Source organism: Mesoplodon bidens, assembly GCF_964165515.1.
Source record: "Mesoplodon bidens genome assembly, chromosome: 16".
In the NCBI taxonomy this organism is placed as follows: Eukaryota; Metazoa; Chordata; class Mammalia; order Artiodactyla; family Ziphiidae; genus Mesoplodon; species Mesoplodon bidens.
In genome coordinates, this window is record NC_138173.1 from 17,773,418 (window position 1) to 17,795,017 (window position 21,600).

The 21,600-nt window shown below is 39.4% G+C and overlaps 1 protein-coding gene across 2 annotated transcripts in view; it reads left to right on the forward strand.

The window, feature by feature from the left end:
• The first annotated feature begins 244 nt into the window (after window positions 1-244).
• Window positions 245-21,600, forward strand: part of TERF1 (telomeric repeat binding factor 1) — a 36,737-nt gene continuing 15,381 nt past the window's right edge. The window contains exons 1-8 of one of the 2 annotated variants that reach the window (XM_081214307.1): window positions 245-570; window positions 5,342-5,437; window positions 7,915-8,036; window positions 9,767-9,853; window positions 13,402-13,551; window positions 14,310-14,422; window positions 17,279-17,338; window positions 19,043-19,134. In XM_081214307.1, coding sequence (XP_081070433.1) covers window positions 264-570; window positions 5,342-5,437; window positions 7,915-8,036; window positions 9,767-9,853; window positions 13,402-13,551; window positions 14,310-14,422; window positions 17,279-17,338; window positions 19,043-19,134 — 1,027 coding nt within the window. In that variant the 5' untranslated portion in view covers window positions 245-263. The remainder of the gene's footprint in view (window positions 571-5,341; window positions 5,438-7,914; window positions 8,037-9,766; window positions 9,854-13,401; window positions 13,552-14,309; window positions 14,423-17,278; window positions 17,339-19,042; window positions 19,135-21,600) is intronic. The other variant, XM_081214308.1, reaches the window with a different exon arrangement.

Here is a 21,600-nt window from a genome sequence, read left to right on the forward strand (position 1 = left end):
CCTCCTATTCTCTCTCCGCATCCAGCCAGAACTCGTCTAGTTTACCAACAAAACTGCACCCCTGGGCGGCGGGGAGTTCAACATCCAGAGGCGGGAGCAGATTTCGGCCAATCAGAAGCCAGGTTCGAGCCGCTCGCCCATCCCGGTGGTGTGTGATTGGTGGTTTCCCGCGGGCGGAAGCGACCCTCCGCGGCTCCGCCCCGCGCGGCGCGAGCCAATCGTCGCTCCGCAGGAAAAGACAGAAGCCGTGCTAGAGATGTAATATGGCGGAGAACACCGCCTCCGCGGCTCTGAGCCCGCGAGGGCTTGCGGATGGGGAGGATGCGGATTCCCTGGAGGAGCGGATGGTGGAAACGGCGAGAGATGATCAGGAGCAGTTTGAGTGCCAGGAACTGCTCGAGTGCCAGGTGCAGTTGGGGGCCCCTGAGGAAGAGGAGGACGCGGGCCTGGTGGCTGAGGCCGAGGCGGTAGCTTCCGGCTGGATGCTCGATTTCCTCTGCCTGTCTCTTTGCCGGGCCTTCTGTGACGGCCGCTCGGACGACTTCCACCGCACCCGCGACAGCGCCGAGGGTGAGCGCGCCCGGGCCGGGGGCGGGGACCGCGGCGGGCTGCCGAGGCCTGGTTTGCGGCGCTGTCCCCCAGGGTGTCGGGGATCGGGTTGCTGCGGCGCCGGAACGGAGAGCCCCCAGCTCAGAGTTGATCGTTGGTTCGAATGCTGCATCCGCCTCCTCTCAGCTCCTCAGTTTTGCTCAGATTCGTTAGAGTTGATAAAGGGTTAAGTGAGTTAAAATGAACAAAACTACACTTAATCCAGTGTCCAGTTCCTTTTGTCGCCTGTGGCGCTTGTGTTTCTTGCTTTTTTCGGCAGAGATACTCCTGTAAAGGCATTTATTTAACAAGTCACTGTGACCTAGGCATCAGTGTTTTCTATTACTTCGGGAGCTATCTAAACCTGGTTTAGCCCGCTGGCTCCGTGTAGGCTTCAGAATAAAAGTAACTGACAATGAAATCTGCCGCCTACACAAGGACAGCCTGTAAGCGATGGACAGAGAGAGACCTTGACGCCTAGAGAAGGCTAGCTGGCTTTTTGAATGATAACCGAAAGATGCTCTGGTATTTATATGAGTTGACCGTCAACTTTTTGCAGCCGAACGCAACCCCAAGCTACTATTTAGTAGGAAATCAAATACCTCAGAAAACCGTATTGGTACATTTCAGCTTCACGGTTATCCCGTGAGTTAGGCAAGTAATCTCAGTTTATAGAGGAGTGAACTAGTTAAAACAACCTAAAGCATTGATAGGTTAAAGGGTTGTTCCAGACGCATGCCTTATCTTCCAATTCAAGAAGCTTTCCTCCGTGTCACAGCTAACACTAGAGCCATGGTTAATTAACATTAATTAGGAAGTTAAATCCTGGAATGAAGCCAGTTCATTTAATAATTCGAATTATTAAAAAGTCCTCTTTGGGGAGGAGGCTAAAATTATCTATGTGTTAATGAATTTGAATTGGAAACATCAGTATGAGCTCCTGTTTATAACATATATCAATGCATATTACACATATATAGACACAGGTTAGGATATACTCATATATTTCCTTGTTCTGTCAGATGAAAGGGTGTAGAAGCAATGTAACCCTAGCATCAAGGGGTACACTTAGCGCTCAAGTCTTGGTTTCCAATACCATTCTCCAGAGAAATGGCCTGATTCTGGGACTGGGACAGGAAATATACAAGTTGAATCTGGAGCATCTTGTAACAGAAAGTAAGAAAGTGCTAAAAACAAAGCAAAACAAAACCCCCAAAGAAACAAAAAAAATCCCATAATTATGGAAGTAGTACAAAGGGACACGGGAGCCAATCGTAAGGGCTCCCAATGGCCAAAGCTGAAATAACTCGAGCAAGAAAATACAGTTGACCCTTAAACAACACACAGGTGTGAACTGCACCTGTCCACCTACAAGCCAATTTTTCTCAGTAGTAAATAAGACAGTACTACGTAATCTGTGGTTGGTTAAACTGGGAATACAGAGGGCCAACACTGGGATTTTCAACTGCTCAGAGGGTCAGCACCCCAACCCTGGCATTGTTCAAAGGTCAACTGTAGTGTTGGATTATAACCCAAAATACAAAATAAATATCCATAAAGTTCATACTGATGTAAATAAAGGGTGGAATAAATATACAAATGGAAGAAGAGACAAATCTCCGACGCAGAAAAATTCCAGGTAATTCATGTAGCTACTCTGTCCTCAAGGAGGTGGAGCGTAACTCCCCACTCCTTAAGTGTGGGCTGTGAAGAGCACAGGATAGAAAGGGGGAGAAAGTAGAGAAAGCTGACAAACACTGGCTCACCTAGGTAATCAAGGTCAGCATCAGCAGTGATAGCTAGTAGCATGTACGCTTGCTACAATGTGATGAAAATGGAACCTTACCTCTGTGATCCTCCTCCCCAAACCCCATAACTCTAGTCTAATCATGAGAAAAATATCAGACAAATCCCAATAGAGAGGTACATTGTACAAAATACCTCAAAATTGTCAAGGTCATCAAAACCTGGGAAAGTCTGAGGAACTGTTATAGCCAAGAGATGCCCAAAGAGACATGATGACTAAATGTCGTGTGGTGCCCTGGTTGGGATCTTGCAGCAGAAAAAGGACATTAAGTAAAAACTAAGGAAATCTGAATAAAGCGTGGACTTTAGTTACTAATGTATCAATATTGGTTAATTAATGTAACATGTAATACTAATTAATGCAAGATGCTAATAACAGGGTAAAGTGGTTGGAGGGTATATGGGGCCTCCTTACTATCTTTCTTCACTACAGTATGTATATTTAAAACCATTCTAAAAAATAAAGTTTATTTATTTATTTTTTAAAATTAATTAATTTATTTATTTTTGGCTGCCTTGGGTCTTCATTGCTGCATGTGGGCTTTCTCTAGTTGTGGCGAGCGGGGGCTACTCTTCGTTGCGGTGCGCGGGCTTCTCATTGCGGTGGCTTCTCTTGTTGCAGAGCATGGGCTCTAGGAGTGCGGGCTTCAGTAGTTGTGACACGTGGGCTCAGTAAAAAAGGACCTTGTAAGGTTCTAGCCCAAGACCCAAGGAATAATCTAGGTCATCTCCATTATTTGAAGGTTAAAGGTACAGAAACCCAGAAAGAGCAAACTTTTTCAGGTTGCATTGCTAAAGCAGATATGCAAACTGTGAACATAATATTGTCTCGGTATTCCATTTTTGACTAAAAGGACTCCCTTTTATCTCTTACAGAATTTCATTTACTACGCTTTTCAAGATTGTAAACATATACAACTCTGATGCTTCCTAGAAAATTCTTAGCTCTTTCATTCCAACTCAGAATTATTCTCCACCTCACTTATCTCAGATAATGCCTTTTCCAGACTGATATTCCTAATCTATCTCCAACGTGGGAAGCAGTGTAGAATTGTAATTAAGACCATGGGCTCCATAGTAAATTGTCTGAGTTTGATTCCTGGCTCTGCTGGTTTATAGCCATAAGACTTGAAGCAACGACTTGGTACCACCAGTTCCCGTGGTACCACAATTTCCTCATCTGTAAAATGGTAGTAATAATGGCAGCTACCTCAAAGGGCTGTTGAGAGAAGCAGATGAACTGATATGTATAAAGTAAGGTTTCCCAACCTCAGCCTGTTGACATTTTGCACCACATGATTCTTTATTCTGTGTATGCTTGAGGGTGGAGGGGGAATGAGGTGGAGGTTCTCCCGCGCATTGTAGGATCCTTGACCTCAGCCACTAGGTGCCAGTAGCACCCCTCCCACTCGTGACAATCAAAAATGGCTCCAGGGGCTTCCCTGGTGGCGCAGTGGTTGAGAGTCCGCCTGCCAATGCAGGGGACGCGGGTTCGTGCCCCAGTCTGGGAAGATTCCACATGCCGCGGAGCGGCTGGGCCCGTGAGCCATGGCCGCTGAGCCTGCGCGTCCGGAGCCTGTGCTCCGCAACGGGAGAGGCCACAACAGGGAGAGACCCGCGTACCGCAAAAAAAAAAAAAAAAAAAGTCTCCAGACATTGCCAAATGTGTCCTAGGGAACAAAATCACCCCTAGTTGAGAACCACTGCTAAGTGCTTAAATATAGTTATTACTGTTGCTGGTCATTAGATCCTCCCTGATGTAGTGTTTGGTTACAGGTGTGGAAAAAGCAGACAGCCAGGTTCAACCAGAGTAGGTTTTCATTGTTTTTGTTTTGTTTTATGCCTAACAGGGACGAAGAGCAGCAGGGCAGTGGTGTGTAGGGTATCTGTAGTTATCGCATACGTAGACTAAATATGGAGGGAAGTGAAGACAGAAAGGATCTGACTTTCTTCCCTAGAACAGATTAGGTCTTTCTTCTGTTTTGCTGCTATACCATACTTACCCTTTATGACACATTAACATTTTAATTAGTCTCTTGCATAATGTTTTGTTTAATTCGTGCCTTCTCAGACTAAAACCTTCCTGAGGAGCAGGGACTGGCTATCTTATTATTCAGACATCAGTCCCTACCACTGGCCAGCAGTAGATGTTCAGTCCATGTTGAATAAGTTGTGTTTAAATTTTATATAAATTTTGTGCTCTTTTTGAATCCTATTTAATTATATTATGACTATATTTGGTCCAGATAATCTCTGGTGTAGCATAAGGTTATGGCATATTAAAATTGAGGAAATAAATACAAATAAATGTTTTTATTTGTTGCATCTGCTTAGCAGCTGCAGGACTGTTTTTTGGTTTGCTGGTTAATATAATCTTTGTCTTTCATTTATACATGGTAAATTCAGTGAAAACCAGGATTATGGTTTACTCAGTGTTGTATGTACTTACTACCTAGCATAACATCTGGGTGGGTGTTCAAATATTGGGGAGATTAACATTAATAAATGTTTTTAAAATAAAGCTTTGTAAACTGAACAGACTCTCGCTTAACTGAAACCTTGACAGAAATAATATATTTCCTATAATATTAGGCATTTTAAGGTATAAAGTAAGTTTCCAGGTAATGATTTGACACATTTTACAGTTTGGATCTAAATCTCCCTTTTCATTAGTTTAGACTGCTACCTGTGAAAGTACGTAGTTTTCAAGATTTATTATTCTGCCTGTGAAACATCAGTTTTATTTTGAAGGAAAAGTCTTCATTGTTATTCTTTTTTGTTCTGATTTCCTAAAAGTTGTCTATAAATAAAGCATACACTCTAAATTTATGATAATCTTTGGGTGATATTGTAACTTATTTCTCTGCAAACCACACAGAGGCACTGCTGGGTCAAGTTTGGAGTTTTGTTTTGATGTTTTAATAAGATTCACTTTCTTCACTTTCAGCTATTATCCATGGATTGTCCAGTCTAACAGCTTATCAACTGAGAACTATATACATATGTCAATTTCTGACAAGAATTGCAGCCGGAAAAACCCTTGGTAAATATGTTTTTATCTTATATTGTACATATTTCAATCTATGTCTAAAGGGGAGACAATGAGAAGAAACAGATGGGAGTAGTCCTTTGTTTTTGAGAGTTTGCTCACGTGTATTTGGCATGTACATCTATACACAGACATATTTAAAGCTAGCAAAAGAAATATAATCTAATATCTTCTTAGAGTGATGGTTCTCAAATTTTAGCTTGCTTCTGAATTAGTAGAAAACTTGTTGCGGAGCAGAATGGTGAGTCCCCTTCTCCAACATGAGTTTCTGATTCAGTAGGGTGAGTGAGGGGCCCTGGAGTTTACATTTCTATTAAGTTCCCAGGTGATTCTGATGTTGCTGTTGGGGGACCATGCTCCATGTACTCTGTCTTAAAGACGTCATTGAATGGGGCTATGGTAACTTTGTGGTGACTCCTATTACTGCCATGCATACTCTGTTTCTAACTGGCAACAGTGATATTTGAAACCTCTTATTTCAGCTTGATTTCAGCACTTACTTAATAAGGGAATATGATTTTATAACTATAATTCTCTCTCTCCCTTGTCCTCATAGTTTATTTTATTTTATTTTAGATTGTAATGGCCACGCCAGGTTCAGTTTATCAGTAATGGCTAATATTTACAGTGTGGTTATTTAAAGGACCTTTTGATGCAAATAATTCCATATTTATATTGGTTTTTACAATTTACAAAACGCTTTCCTGGCAGTCTCCAGTGGTGGGCAGTAATCGCACGGAACTGTTCACTTATAAACAGACTGGGTGGCAGGAAATCCCACCCTTTTAGGACCTCTCTGGGAACCCACACTCATCCAGCTCTGGCTCATGTGGCGTGCTGTGTCGTGGGGGTGAGTTGGAGCTGGACAGTCAGTGGATTAGGGCTAGAGGCAAAGCAGACGTGTGGGAGACAGTAGGTAGGTAGGCTGGGCTGGTGGCCGAGGAAGAAAACGGGCCGATGTAGACCATAAGCTAACATGGTTCACAGAGCTGTCTGGTAAATTAAATGTGACAGAATGTTCTAGAAGTGCCTGGCTGGGCTTCACATACAGCAGTTGTTCATTATATTCTTATTTTCCCTTCCAACAACCTTTTCTCTCAAAACAAGGGTACAAAAAAAAATCCCTGTTTTGTGTGTGACCCCATGGTTTAATCTTGAAATTCACCAGGGTGCATCTTAGATATAATAGGCTGGTGTCAGTGATCAAGAATCACTATATTTCAAGAGAGGCAGCATTTAAAACTTCATTTTAGTTTATGTATTGGATTTTCAGCTACACGTGACCCTGAATTTCAAATGGAGATGTTTGTGTGTAATTTGCTAAGTAGTTACCAGCCACTGTGAGTCTTTGATAAGAATAAGCTGATAAATTCTGTTTTAAGAAAGTTTAACAGTAGTACAAATATTGTCTCATTAAATATTCACATAGTATTTATTTACAGCATTTTATAGGTGAGAAAACTGAGGCTTAGAAAGGCAAAATAACTTTTTCAACACCACACAGGTAATACATGATAGAGTCTGGAATAAACTCCAAAGTTTTTAAAACCACTATACAATATTGCAACAGATAGTATATGGTGATGAGAAAGAGGAAGGAGTAAAACGGTGACTCCTTACGTTTTTGTTTTTTTTAATAAATTTATTTATTTTGGCTGCGTTGGGTCTTCGTTGCTGTGTGCAGGCTTTTTCTAGTTGCACCGCACGGGCTTTCTCTAGTTGCAGCGAGCGGGGGCTACCCTTCATTGTGGCGCGCGGGCTCTAGGCGCGTGGGCTTCAGTAGTTGTGGCACGCGGGCTCAGTAGTTGTGGCTTGCAGGCTCTAGAGCACAGGCTCAGTAATTGTGGTGCACAGACTTAGTTGCTCCACGGCATGTGGGATCTTCCCAGACCAGGGCTCGAACCCGTGTCCCCTGCTTTGGCAGGCGGATTCTTAACCACTGCGCCACCAGGAAAGTCACTCCTTAGGTTTTTAAGCCTTGGTGATTGGAATAATGTTGGTAGAGAGAGAAGTTCTTGATTGATCCTGTTTCAAATATCTACAAAATATATAACAAGGATTTAAAGTAGTATATGTGAAGATCAAATTTCACAAGAAACTAATTTCATGCTCTGGCTCAATGAAGTCTGTTATACTGCAGTTAGACTTACAAACCATTTAAGAATTCTGTTACTGTGACACCTTATGTAAAATATCGTTTATTTCAGCTCTTAAAATCAGTATTTTAGTAGAGAAAATCTTCAGATGTTTTGTGGACCCATATATAGTCTTTTCTGTTTTTTTTTTTTTAAGTTGATTTTAATGAGGAAATTAACTTGAAACATCTTCCCTAAACTGGTATATATGAGAGCAGTGCCTGGCACATAGTATACACTCAGTCAATATTTAAAGAAATGAATTTATAAAAAAATTAACAAAGTAAAGTTCTTCATGGCTTTCTAAGTTACTTATTTTTATTTTGGCTTTAAAAGATGCACAGTTTGAAAGTGATGAACGAATTACACCCTTGGAATCCGCCCTGATGATTTGGGCGTCAATTGAAAAGGAACATGACAAGCTTCATGAAGAAATACAGAATTTAATTAAAATTCAGGTATGAGTGTTACTTTGTGTTATTATTATTTTGCTAGAAAATAAAAACAATTTCTGAAGAAACTAAGAGCCACTTAATAGAAGTTGGATGGTAAACCTGTAGTAAAGTTTAATATAATCATTCTCTTTAGAAATTTTACCTATGATTTATAGTCTTGACATGAGGTCTAAGAGTTGGGACTTAATGTTTTCCATCTAAGTGCATATTGCCCCCACGTTGGAAAATATGCCAGATCTATTTAAAGATTACTAAACAACTTTCAAAAACCAGTGGTTTGGGCTTCGCTGGTGGCGCAGTGGTTGAAAGTCTGCCTGCCGATGCAGGGGACACGGGTTGGTGCCCCCGGTCCGGGAAGATCCCACATGCCGCGGAGCAGCTAGGCCCGTGAGCCATGGCCGCTGAGCCTGTGCGTTCGGAGCCTGTGCTCCGCAATGGGAGAGGCCACAACAGTGAGAGACCCGTGTACCGCAAAAAAAAAAAAAAAAACAACCCAGTGGTTTATGCTCTCCCATTTAAAGATTACCTTTTATTTTTATTTTTTTTTAATATTTTTTTGGCCACGCCACATGGCATGTGGGATCTTAGTTCCCTGACCAGGGATCGAACCCGCTCCCCCTGCAGTGGACACGTGGAGTCTTAACCACTGGACCACTAGAGAAGTCCCTGAAGATTATCAAATAATAAGAAATGAATGGGTTTTTGCGATTAAGAGAATGTAAAATTTTAACTATGTAGAGAAAATTTTAGTAGGAGTAGCCTATTAAAGAGTGAGAAACCAAAGAAACTCATTCAAAGATATAATAGCAGGGAAAATATGTTTTGCTTACAGGCAAAGTATGTACTCAGGAATTTCATAGTTAAATAAACTTATCCTAGTTTTTAAAAGAATTTTCATGGTTGGGTAGGAGAAAATCCAGGTGGTTTCCCACCTTCTCAGGAATTAATTATTGATGGTGTGGTGACTGTCAATTAGAATTAAGACCTGAAGGGAATGGGCAGAAAAATGACTGCTGCTTTTAAGAATTTCAGCCCAGGGCAGAGGGATTTGTCATGTTATCCCAATCTTTTGGAGTTCTAGGGGAAGCAGGCGTTTGCTAAATATACTAGTAAAGTTGAACGGGTTACCATAAAATACATAGCAAATGTGTAATAATATATTGCTTACTGTTTGCCAGATACTGTTCTAAGCACTTTTATATATAATTCTTTAATCCTTAACTGCCCTATGAAATAGGTACTATTATTTTCACCATTTTACATTGGTGTAAAGAAACAGGTGCCAAGAGGTTAAATAGCTTTCCCAAGTTTACAAACCTACCCAGATGGTAATGGTGGTCCTATATCTCACCACATACGGTATCAAACAGGCCAGTTTATAAAATGATTATTCAAAAGCATCTGGCTTCCTGAGTTTCTATTGGCGATTTTCCTGGGGTCCTAAGTAGCAGCTTTTATATATCCTAATCATCACAAACACCACCCAGCTACCTCTTCTCTCTCTTCCCTTTTGCTTAAAATTACTATTTAGGTGGGTCCTCAATATATATAATGTAGCTCCTGATTGATTTATTAATTCCTGCCTTTAATAGCATTTATCAAATCAAAATTAGTAAGCTACATAAGAATATTTTAAATGAAGTAGTTTAGACTTACCTGAATTATTTCAATATTAAACAATTAGATATTTTAAAAAGCAATCTAAGGTTTGTATTTGTCATCCCATCTTTTAGGCTATAGCTGTTTGCATGGAAAATGGAAATTTTAAGGAAGCAGAAGAAGTCTTTGAAAGAATATTTGGTGACCCAAATTCTTATACGGTAATTATTTAAATTAGAATCAGAAGTTTGGAGCCGTTTATATGGAATAAAGAAAATTGAAAGAACATTGGAGGAAAGAAGAAATGTTTTCTCTTTTTTTTTTTTTTCCTTTGCGGTATGCGGGCCTCTCCCGTTGCGGAGCACAGGCTCCGGATGCGCAGGCTCAGTGGCCATGGCTCACGGGCTCAGCCGCTCCACGGCATGTGGGATTTTCCTGGACTGGGGCGCGAACCCATGTCCCCTACATTGGCAGGCGGACTCTCAACCACTGCGCCACCAGGGAAGCCCAGTGTTTTCTCTTTTAAACAGTATAGTCCAACAGAAATATAATGCCAGTCCCGTATGTGATTTTAAATTTTCTAGTAGCCACATTAAAAAAGTAAAAAGAAACAAGTAAAATTAATTTTAGTAACACTTTATTTAACCCAGTATATCCAAAAACATTATTCTTTTTAACAATCAATATAATAAGTATTGGTGAGATATTTTGCACTCCCTTTTTTGTACAGTCAGCCCTCTGTATCCTGGGTTCCATATCTGGGGATTCAACCCACTGCAGATTGAAAATATTTAGGGAGAAAAAATTCCAGAAAGTTTCAAAAAGCAAAACTTGAATTTGTCACACACTGGCAACTATTTACCTAGCATTTACATTGTATTAGGTATTATAAGTAATCTAGATACGATTTAAAGTATATGTGAGGAAATGTGTAGGTTATATGCAAATACTACACCATTTTATATAAGGGACTTGAACATCCTTGGATTTTGGTACCCGAGGGGAGTCCTGGAGCCAATCCCATGTGGATACCAAGGTACAACTGTACTAAGTCTTTGAAATCTAGGGTGTATTTTACACTTAAGGCTAAATTCAGGGCTTACGCCTTTCAAGGGCTGAGTAGCCTTGTGTGGCTAGTGGCTACCATATTGAGCAGTGCAGGTGTAGAAGAATGCATTATAACTTGCTTATTTTTCTGGAGGTTTCTTATGTTATCAGTAGTTTTTGTGTGTATGTGTAATGTTAAGGTCAATAGAAGTTAATTTTACAGTATTAAAAACAAAGTTATGAGAGCAAATTAAGCTTATTCAAAGAAACGTAGTTTTATACAGTTTTTAGTGAACTCTATTGAACAATAGCATACCTTTAGTAGAGGACACGTATCATAAGTGTATAAGTAGGTGTATTTTCACAAAAGGAACACACTTGTGTGGTGACCTCCTAGATCAAGAAACAGAACATCACCAGTACCCTCCAGGCACTGTCCTTCCCACCTTCTCAAGGGTAACCTCTATCCTGACTTGAAACATCCAAGATTAGTCTTTCTTATTTCTGAGCTTTATATAACGGAATCATATAGCCCGTTTATATTTTTAAGAGAGATACATGGTGTTGCTTATAACAATTGTTTGTTCATTCATATTGCTCCATTGTAGGAATATACTACAATTTATCCATTCTACTGTGGATGGACATTTGAGTTATTTCCGTATTTTGTCCATTACATTCCTTTACATGTCTTTTGTAGAAAAAATATGTGTTTCTATTGGGTATATACTTAGGAATAGAATTGGTGGGTTGTAGGATAATGCACATACTCAGTTTTAGTAGATACTGCCAGAGTTTTCCAAAGTAGTTATTATCAATTCCTCCAGTAGTGTGGGAGAGTTCCAGTTGCTTCACAGACCTTATATGTGGTTTTCATTATAGTCATTCTGGCAAATATGTAGTGCTATCTCATTGGGTTTTTAATTTCTGTTTCTTTGATGATTAATGAAGTTGAGTACCTTTTCACATGGTGGTTTGAGGGAGAGGGAATCACCTTAATTCACTGAAGGACTGAGCCTTTAGTAAGGCTTATTCTATCTCTAATTTGCCCCTGTTCCTACGGTGTAACCCTCCTGAGATTTCAGCTGGGAGCCTGGTATGTTTATTGGGTTCCCTGCCCTTACTTTTTTGCCTTAGTACTGTGAGACTACTGAAAATTCCACTCTGCTTGTACTTCACAGAAGAGGAAACTTTATGGCCAGTAAGCCTAAGAGAGAAAGTGTCAACCTCACTAATATTCGTAATCAGGTTAATACCAAGTAATGTATTGAAATAGCATTTCCTATACTTCTGATTGGCAATGATTAAAAATGTCTTAGCATATCAACAGTTGGCTCAAAATGTGGAGAAATGATAAGAGTGCCATACCTTCCTCTCAGAAGGGTAAATTGGTACTTAAGCTTTGGAGAGCATTTTAACAAAATCAGTAAGCATGCATTCCAGTAACTCCACTTCTAGATAAATACCCTAGAGTAACTGTTTTTACTTTCACTGCGTGCTTTTAAAACCATGAAGCTTTATTAAAAAAATAAAAACTGAAGAAAGAAAACTAGGCCCTACTGTGACAGTTGTTCTGGGATAGAGCTTGAGAAGTGGAATTTTTTTTTAAGCTTTATAGCTTTATTGTGTAACCAGCATTGAAAGAACTGTTGTCTAAGAAAAACTTGCACTGTGCCCAAGAAGACATGTAGGAAAATGTTTAATAGCATTGTGGTAATAGAAAATAGCCTACATGCTTTCAACAGGTTGGAGGGAAAGGTGAATAAATGGTATATATTTTTTAAATTTTACTTTTATTTATTTATTTATTTATATTTGACTGCGTTGGGTCTTCATTGCTGTGCGCGGGCTCTCTCCATTTGCGGCGATGGGGGGACCACTCTTTGTCACGGTGCACGGGCTTCTCATTGTGGTGGCTTCTCCTGTTGCGGAGCATGGGCTGTAGGCATGCGGGCTTCAGTAGTTGTGGCACACGGGCTCAGTCGTTGTGGCTCGTGGGCTCTAGAGCGCAGGCTCAGTAGTTGTGGCGCATGGGCTTAGTTGCTCCGCGGCACGTGGGATCTTCCTGGACCAGGGTTTGAACCCGTGTCCCCTGCACTGGCAGGCGGATTCTTAACCACTGTGCCACCAGGGAAGCCCCTAAATGGTATTTTTGATCAATGGAATACTGTACAACAGTGAAAGTAACTAGTAATTCTGTAAATATCAAATCAACATGGATGTCCTAGAGTTGAGCAAAATATAGAAAGTTTCAAAATACACATACTATAACACCATTGGTATAAAGTTAAAACCATGCTAAACAATGCTATATATATAGTTTATGGATGCATACATATGTATAGTGCAAGTGCAAAGGAATGCATGGATGTGCTAAAGTTCTAAATTCAGGATAATGGTTACTTTGAGAAGAGGAAGGCCAGGGTGGGGGAAGGGTGCCATCAGATTATGATAGTAAATAAGGCTTCTATTATACAGATAATGATTTATTTCTTAAACTTGCTAATGGATATTTAGGTTCATAAGGTTTTTTAATCCTTTAGCATATGTGTAAAATATTAATTTTTTTAAGTCAAAAATATATTGGTGGGCATTTAAAATGCGAGCATTTTTAGAACCTCTTGAGTTTTTGTTTATAAAGTGATTTTTTTCAGTTAAATATAAAATTTCTAGTATTTTATTTGTGATTTATGTGTTAATAAGTTTCTTCTGTTTTCTTTAGCCTTTAAAAAGGAAATTGCTTATGATAATCTCTAAGAAAGATACATTCCATTCCTTATTTCAACACTGCAGCTACAACCACATGATGGAGAAAATTAAGAGTTATGTGAATTATGTGCTAAGTGAAAAATCATCAACCTTTCTAATGAAGGTATGCATATTTCAGAGAGATTCTAAACAGACTTAAGAGTAATTGTTACAATAAAGGAGAATACTTGAAATAGAAATTCTTCAAAACTAATCAGAATTTTATTTAGTGATTTTGTAGAAGAATGTGGTGAAATGTTATAATTAGTGGATCTAAATTAGTGGATCTAAATAAAGTGGATCTTTGTAGTATTTTTACAACTTTTCAAAGTAAAAGTTGGGGAAATTTTTCAAAATACAAAGTTAAGGGGAAAACTTATCAAAACGAATTAAGAAATAAGTGAAAAGAAATAGTTTAATTAAATTTAAATGAAATTTTTAGCGTATTTTTGGGAAAAGTCAAATTGGACTGAAGATGGGTCATTAAAATTTTTCTTTTTACAACATTTTATCCTGTCTCAGCCTCAAAAAGTTTTAACTTAATATGTTATACGAGAGCATTGATTAATTTGAGATAGTTTTAAAATACATAGACTCTTAAAAAAATTTTTTTTAAAGTAACCTTTTATCTTAACACTGACTAGAGAGCATTGTCTGTATCAAGTACCTGTGCAAGGAAAGCCCTTCTCCATAATGCTTATAAACCAAGCAGGTTGCTGATGGTGATATCATAGTTACTGGGGAAAATAACGCACTGCCCTTTTTTGACCTGTGATGAGACACTTGGGTTATGACTGTCAAAGAACAAGGAGGCTTAATTAAATGTTACTTATTTTAAATGTCTTAATGCATCCCTTCGTCTCCTGCAACCCCCTTTTTAAGGCAGCAGCAAAAGTAGTGGAAAGTAAAAGAGCAAGAACAACAGCTTCTCAAGATAAACCTAATAGTAATGATACTGAATTGGAAACTGAAGCTAATTTGGATATAGGAGAAAGGTTTGTAAATTCATTAGTATATTTTTTGTCTTATGAATGTAATATCTGTGTAAAAGTGATGCTAGCGAACCACTGTTAATAAAAATGATTATCGAGTAGAAGGTATATTGCTTTACTGATGGCTAACATTTGGATGTTTGCGAGTGCTGTAGAGTTAGGGCTTACGCATATTCTGTTACATACGCTAAGCAAAAGTAGAGAGAAAATAGCACTGTGTAGCTAGTGTGAGTGACATCATTTCTCATCCTCAGGGAACATGAACTCTAGAACAGTGTTGAGGTTGAAAGCCTGAGTCATCTGTGCCCCTTAGTTCTCAAATCCTACCTGCCCTCCTGTGACTGTTGCACTGAGGGTTATTCTAATATGTTAAAATATTGTTCATCTTCTCTAAGGGTAGGCTAACTGCTTCATCTGGTGCGCAAGTGCAGAAACAGTGATTTGCTCCAGCGTGGGAGGGAAATAAGGCTGTGTCAGTCCTACAAGTTGAGAGACAAGAGTTCAGTTTCTAAAATTATTTCTTCTTTAGGGATTTTCAAGGGTAATTTTTACAGAATTGGCTTTTACCTTTTGCTTTAGAAACTAACCCTATGGGAGAAGATAAACTCTACCATTATAATGATCTTTTCTATTGAACCTATGGTCCATTCCTCCTCTTCATCCCCCCTTAAACCAAGGCCAAATAGTCAAATCCTTCTGGTCTCTGGATGGATGTATTTGGCAGTGGATGTAATATTACTCTTTTCTTGGGACCATGACATAAGCCCTGTAAGTCCCCACCTTAACTACTTATTGAGATGTGGGGATTGGAGTGTGAGTTGGATGGACATGGCATTGGTCACACTTGAGGACTGAGCTCAGTCTTACAATTCTTTTTGTCCCTGCCTATCAGAGCATGATCTGTTCCTCACTGCTTCATCTTGCCAAGGGCTCTGTTGCAGTCTTATTGCTCATTGGGTTTTTCCTAAGACCCATTTTGAGAAGTAGGGATTTCATTTTTATTGGCTCAGTTATTTAATTTTGTTTAGGAAATCAAACTTTAGTAATACCAAGACCCAGTGCATTCTATGGCCCAGCCTTCCTGCCTGCTGTAATACTGCTTTAAAGTAAAATAAGATTAGAACTTACTGTGATTCTTGCATATAATGAACACATTTCCTATGTATTCTCCTAATGTAGTACTACCCACTTATTTCAAATGCCCTCCTAGACACAAACAGCTCAGTGTGTAAAACAGAGCTCTTGATGTTCTCATCTGTCTCTCTCTACCCTAACTCTCCTCCTTTACCTCACACATCCAGTTGGTTATCTCCCCAAGTGTTAACGAATTCCATATCAGAAATGTCTCTCTAATCCATTCTTATCATTTATATCCTAGATTATTACTTAGCTTTGTGCCACACAAATCCATTCTTGATGTGACTTCCAGGGTTAGCTTCCCATAAAAATAAATCTGTTTAACTCACTTTCCAGCTTAATAACCTCTGTTGGCTTTCTGTTTCCTACTTGATGGATAAAATTTTATTGCATGGCTTCCAAAGCCGTATATAGCCCCTTTCTGGGTATTTTTTTTTTTCTCCCTCATATACACCTTGTCCCTAAGCATTAACCCCTCCCTGCCCACATCCATGGCACTTTCTAGCTATACAACTTGATCTTCAAATATTACAAGTTCTTTCATGCCTTGACTCTTGCTTCAACTTTGGATTTCCTTCTTTCTCTTCAAGGTAAGCTCTTATTTGCTATTCAAGGTCTAGCTCAAAGTTCACCTATAAGAAGTCTTGCTGAGCTCTGAGCAGAGTTGTCACTTCTGTGCTCCCACAGCACCAAGTCATACCTCTATAGGAGGACTTATCTTCGAGAATAACATATCTGTTTACCTGTCTGTATCTCACTAGATGGAGAGTGTTTTGGAGGTTCTTAAATAGCTTTGAATCCTTGGTGCCTAGTTCATTACCAGGCATGCATTACATCTTGTAGTGCACTAGACACGGAGAAAACCCAAAAACTAGAGACATGGTAAAGATAAGAATCAAGCAAATATCAAAACCATCCTGGGAGTCAAATTCACCAGTTTCAAGGCAAGAATGAATAAGACGTAAGTAAAGCAAGGATAGAAACAAGTGTCATTTCAAGGTCAGACAAATGCCGGGAAAGATGAAACCCTCATGCTGTCAATACTAGATGAAATATTTTGTTCTGGTAAAGCTTATAAACTATTTGAGGCAATAAGAATTACAGACTTGAAACAGAAACAGTAGCAGACACTACATAATTTGTTGTTAAAGTTTAAAGATAGACTTAAGTGCTGAAGGAGTTTGAGGGACAGCTTCAAGAAAGTGTGAACATGGAGCCGGACCTTGAAGGATGGTTAAGGTTTTTACAGGTGGATGGAAGAAGAAATGTCATTTCAGGAGAGAGGAAGAGTTCCAGTGACGGCATCGAGCTGTAGATAGTCATGCTGTGTTTGTTGGAGCTAATTTTAACTATAGCAGAGGGGAGGAATTTTATTAAAAAGTCTAGTTGGAGACTGCTGGGGAGGATAAGGAATTAAACTTGAATTCATAGAAATAAAGATCCATGAGAGAGTTTTTGAAAGAGTGACATTGTGAATGCTCAGTTACAGCTCAATTCTGCTGAACTTATGTTTGGGGAAGACATTGATTTAATGTCTCTGGTAAGCACATCTGGGCAAAAATTAGCCATGTTGTAATGGACTGTAAAGGTCTTAATTTTACCAGAGTTTCTTTCCAGAGATACTTTTTATAAGTTGAAAAATGGCTTGATTATGTGGAAAGTACAATCCTGATGAAAAGTTTCTCTTGTTTACATTCTTACAAATGTTTTCTTCTTTTAAAGTGTTAGTGACAAACAGTCTGCGGTAACTGAATCCTCAGGGGATACAGTATCCTTATTGAGGTGAAGTAATTTGACATTTTTCTTTTCTGTGTTTAAAATCTTTGAAGCAATTCATGCAAACCTAGGTAGTTTATAATAACTGCCACGCACATGGTATGGTTTGAAGAATCATCGCAGGGTCCTACTTACCTCCACAGATACTTAAGACTCTGATGGGTCTTGAAATGCCAAACTATGGAGACCTGCCTCTTGGGATCCTGGGTTGTTTCACATTATTTCTACAAGGCTTGCACGTGGAGGGGGTACTTGAACTTAAAGCAAATGATTAGTAAACTCTTATTCTGTCAGAAGCAACGGTGTGATGCTGGGGCAGGAAGGGGATGGAGCTGACATTTCTGGTGAATGCCCCCAATTGCGAGTTTATGAAATTACTTAAGAAGCTGTTTAATCTATTAGAAATGCTATAACAGACAATGTAACATGTTCAGAGAGCAGAACGTCTGCATGAGTGATTTCATAGTGTAGAGCAATTGGGATGCTAAATGGAACCGTGCGTGGGGGTGGCTGACCTGGTGTGGAGGAGGTCACTGGAGATGAGGAGTTGAGGGGCCAGTTTGTCATCCGGGTTATCCATGGAAACACGGAAATAGTTCATGGTGATGGCGGCACTCGGGGATCGAGAAAGGTCTGCAAATCCTGGGAGGTGCTTGGAAGGATAGTGAAAGATTATGGAGAATGGTAGATAGCGATACACCTCCGTGGCATGAATCCTCAAAGGCTAAGGTTTCTGTGGAAGCAGGATCCTGAAGGTGGCATCCATTAGGAAATGGGAAATATAGAGACCCACCTCTCGGACCCTGTGGTTTGCAGAAGATGAAGCTAATCTCTACTTGAGGAGGCCACAAGGAGAGAAATACTGTTCCCAGGGGAGAGCTAGACTTTAGACAGGCGAAGAAGTTGAGACTGGCATTCCAGAGAGCACAATGGAAAGTTTGGGGACGGCGGGAAAGCATTAGTAGGTTGCATAGAGCACTTATAGGGGTCAAAGTATAGATTTTAGGTGGTGATAAAATAGCTGCCTAAGCTTAGTTGAACTTTTTTTTTTCCATTGTAGTTTGTTCCTTTGTAAATTGGAATAATGCGAACATTGCAGGTTGTCCAAAAATTCTGCCACATCCTGTATTTCCAAACAGTCTTACCTTTCCAGAAAGCCCTTTCTGGAATCTATGAAGATAATCAAGTGATATCTACCATCATGTATAAAGTAATTTTGGAATTTCTGTAATTGGAATGCCAAAAGAATCTTGATTTCTGAGTAGATGAGATGGAGAAAATAAATGGGAGAGAGGGAAGTCTGAAGAAGAAAAATCTTAAGAGGCTAAAGATTAAGATGGAACATTAAGGCTTCCCTGGTGGCGCAGTGGTTGGGAGTCCGTCTGCCAATGCAGGGGACGTGGGTTCGTGCCCCGGTCCAGGAGGATCCCACGTGCCGCGGAGCGGCTGGGCCCGTGGGCCATGGCTGCTGGGCCTGCGCGTCCGGAGCCTGTGCTCCGCAACGGGAGAGGCCACGGCAGTGAGAGGTCCGCATACCGCAAAAAAAAAAAAAAAAGATGGGGCGATGGGGCATTAGTGCAAGGAGCACCAAAGGGAAACAGACCAAAGTAGAAGCAGGTCCTAGATAGAGATTGAGACAAATCATCTACCTTTTTCTATAGCTTTTCTAGTCTTTTCAGAACAAATCACAAGCTTTTGTATTTCATTTAGGTCTCACAAAAATCTCTTCTTATCTAAGTTGGAACATGGAAACCGACAACAAGATGTTAATAAGAAAGAGGAAAGAGTGGAAACTCCTCGAAGTAAGTACGCTTATTACAGTTTTCGGAGTGGAGAATCGATACATCCTTGAAAGCGATCCAGCCCTTGACTGCACCCCACAACACACAAACACACATCAGAAAACTAAAGCATGAAGGGATTAAATGTCATGACTTCAAAGAGTTAATTAGAGGTGGTGCTTAATTTAGAAAGTTACAGTTGGTTCTTGTTATTTACGGTAATGTTCTATAAGGTCATTGTAAACACTTAGTGAATACTGAATGATTACAGGGGAATACAGGGTTAGGTTCTTTTGAGCCTCTGGTTACAACATTTTGGTCAACTCTTCAATACATAACCTTGTTTTATGTGTTTCTGTTTATTTATTTAGGCCGCACCATGCGGCACGTGGGATCTTAGTTCCCCGACCAGGAATGGAACCCGTGCCCCCCACAGTGGAAGCACGGAGTCTTAACCACTGGACCGCCACGGAAGTCCCTGTTTCTGTTTAAAGAAACCTTATTTAATATACATTGTTGATTCATTAACATTGAACCCAGGCCAACAACACTGTAACTCATGCCTAACCACATATTTTTCTCTGTAAGGAACATCATTCATAGCCTTCTTGCACTCAGGAACACTAGACAGCACTTCCACAATACACTTGGGGAAAATTTTAAACAGCAGAATTACCCCCCAAAAAACACAAAAATACAGCACTAAATAGACTGTAAAAAGAACAATTATTTCTAGCCTGGAAGCAATAAGAAAGCAGAGCTTCACCTTGTTTAACCTCAGCTGGGAACATGAACTCAAATATTTTGCCACTCTGTGCATGTCCACCAGTGTCCACAAAAGCACTGCAAGTTTTGATTTTTGTTAAAACTTTCAGCAGGTAGGTAAATTTTCAAATACCAGAATCCATGAATATAATGAGTATTGACTATATATAGACTCCGTCATTGCAGATTGCATTTAGAATTTATTCCTCATTGCATTTAGAATGTATTATCCTTATAAAAGGCATTGTTTGCTAGATTTAAAAAACAAGCAACAATAACCTCCCAAAAAAACCTTAAAAGCAGTCCGTAATTATTTTCGATTATAATATAATTGTAAGTTCCTCCTAGGTATATATTCATTCAAAAAATGTTTATTGAACCTGTACTATGTTCTAATGCAAGGATTTTTTTTTTTTTTTTTTTTTTTTTTGCGGTACGCAGGCCTCTCACTGCTGTGGTCTCTCCCGTTGCAGAGCACAGGCTCTGGACGCGCAGGCTCAGTGGCCATGGCTCACGGGCCCAGCCGCTCCGCGACATGTGGGATCTTCCCAGACCGGGGCACGAACCCGCGTCCCCTGCATCAGCAGGTGGACTCTCAACCACTGCACCACCAGGAAAGCCCTAATGCAAGGATTTTTAAACTTTATTGATCCAAATCTAAATACTTACTGATCAATATAAAAATAATAGATGTACCAACTTGATTCCAGGTACATAGTATGCCTGAAGTAAATATTAATTGAATAAATTTATTCTTAGCTGATGGCTGATGATAGGGCCACTGTTAGCTAGTATTTGTAAATTACAGCTCTAAAACATTTACATCTGTAGATATTATCATCGTCCTCACTTTAAAGATGGTAAAGTTAAACTCAAAGAAATATTTGCTTCATGTTGGTGGAGTTCCTAGCTGCAAAATGGCTAGGAATCATAATTCTAGAGTAAAATAATTTGGGGATTTTCCTGGACTTTTAATTTCATAATACAAATTTCAAAGAAATGGAAGCATACACTTTTTTACACTCTAGCTGATCAGTAATTGAACCAATGAAGAATGTAATCACACTGTAGAGTGGCTTGACAGTGACTATGGATATTGAACCTAGAAGATCCTGTGAGTTTTAGTACATTTCTTGACTTTTTGTTAGATGTTAGTACTATATACATATACATTCCAAAAAAGTCCAAGTTGCTTAAAGGTTACCTAGGTATCCTCTTTTTCCTAATAGAGGATATTTATTTCATTAGTGCTAAACATTTAAAAAAGATTTTTTTAGACATCTTTTAAAAACAATTTTTTTTCAGTTTTGTAAAATTGCTATGTACTTTTAAAAAAATCAAATAATTCAGAAAAATTGAAAAAAAATCACTTAAATGCTTTCTATGCAGAAAAGTCTCACCAGCATTCAGTGAAATGATTAATATTTGAGTTAAAAGCTTTTTATCTATAAATTCAATCCTCAAAACAATCTGGATCAGTACTTTTTTTTTTTTAAATCACTCCCATTTTACAGATGAGGAAACTGAGAGAAAAAGAGGTTAAGTGTAAAAAGCCCTTGGTCACACAGGTCATGAACAGAACCAGAGCCAGAATTTGAAATCAGACATTTCTGACTTGAGAGCCCGTGTCCTTAAATACTGAGATAGATAGACTGCCTCAATGGAAGGATAGATAGAATCAAAGCAAATAAAAATTTATAAAAATGTGATAAGGTTACATAT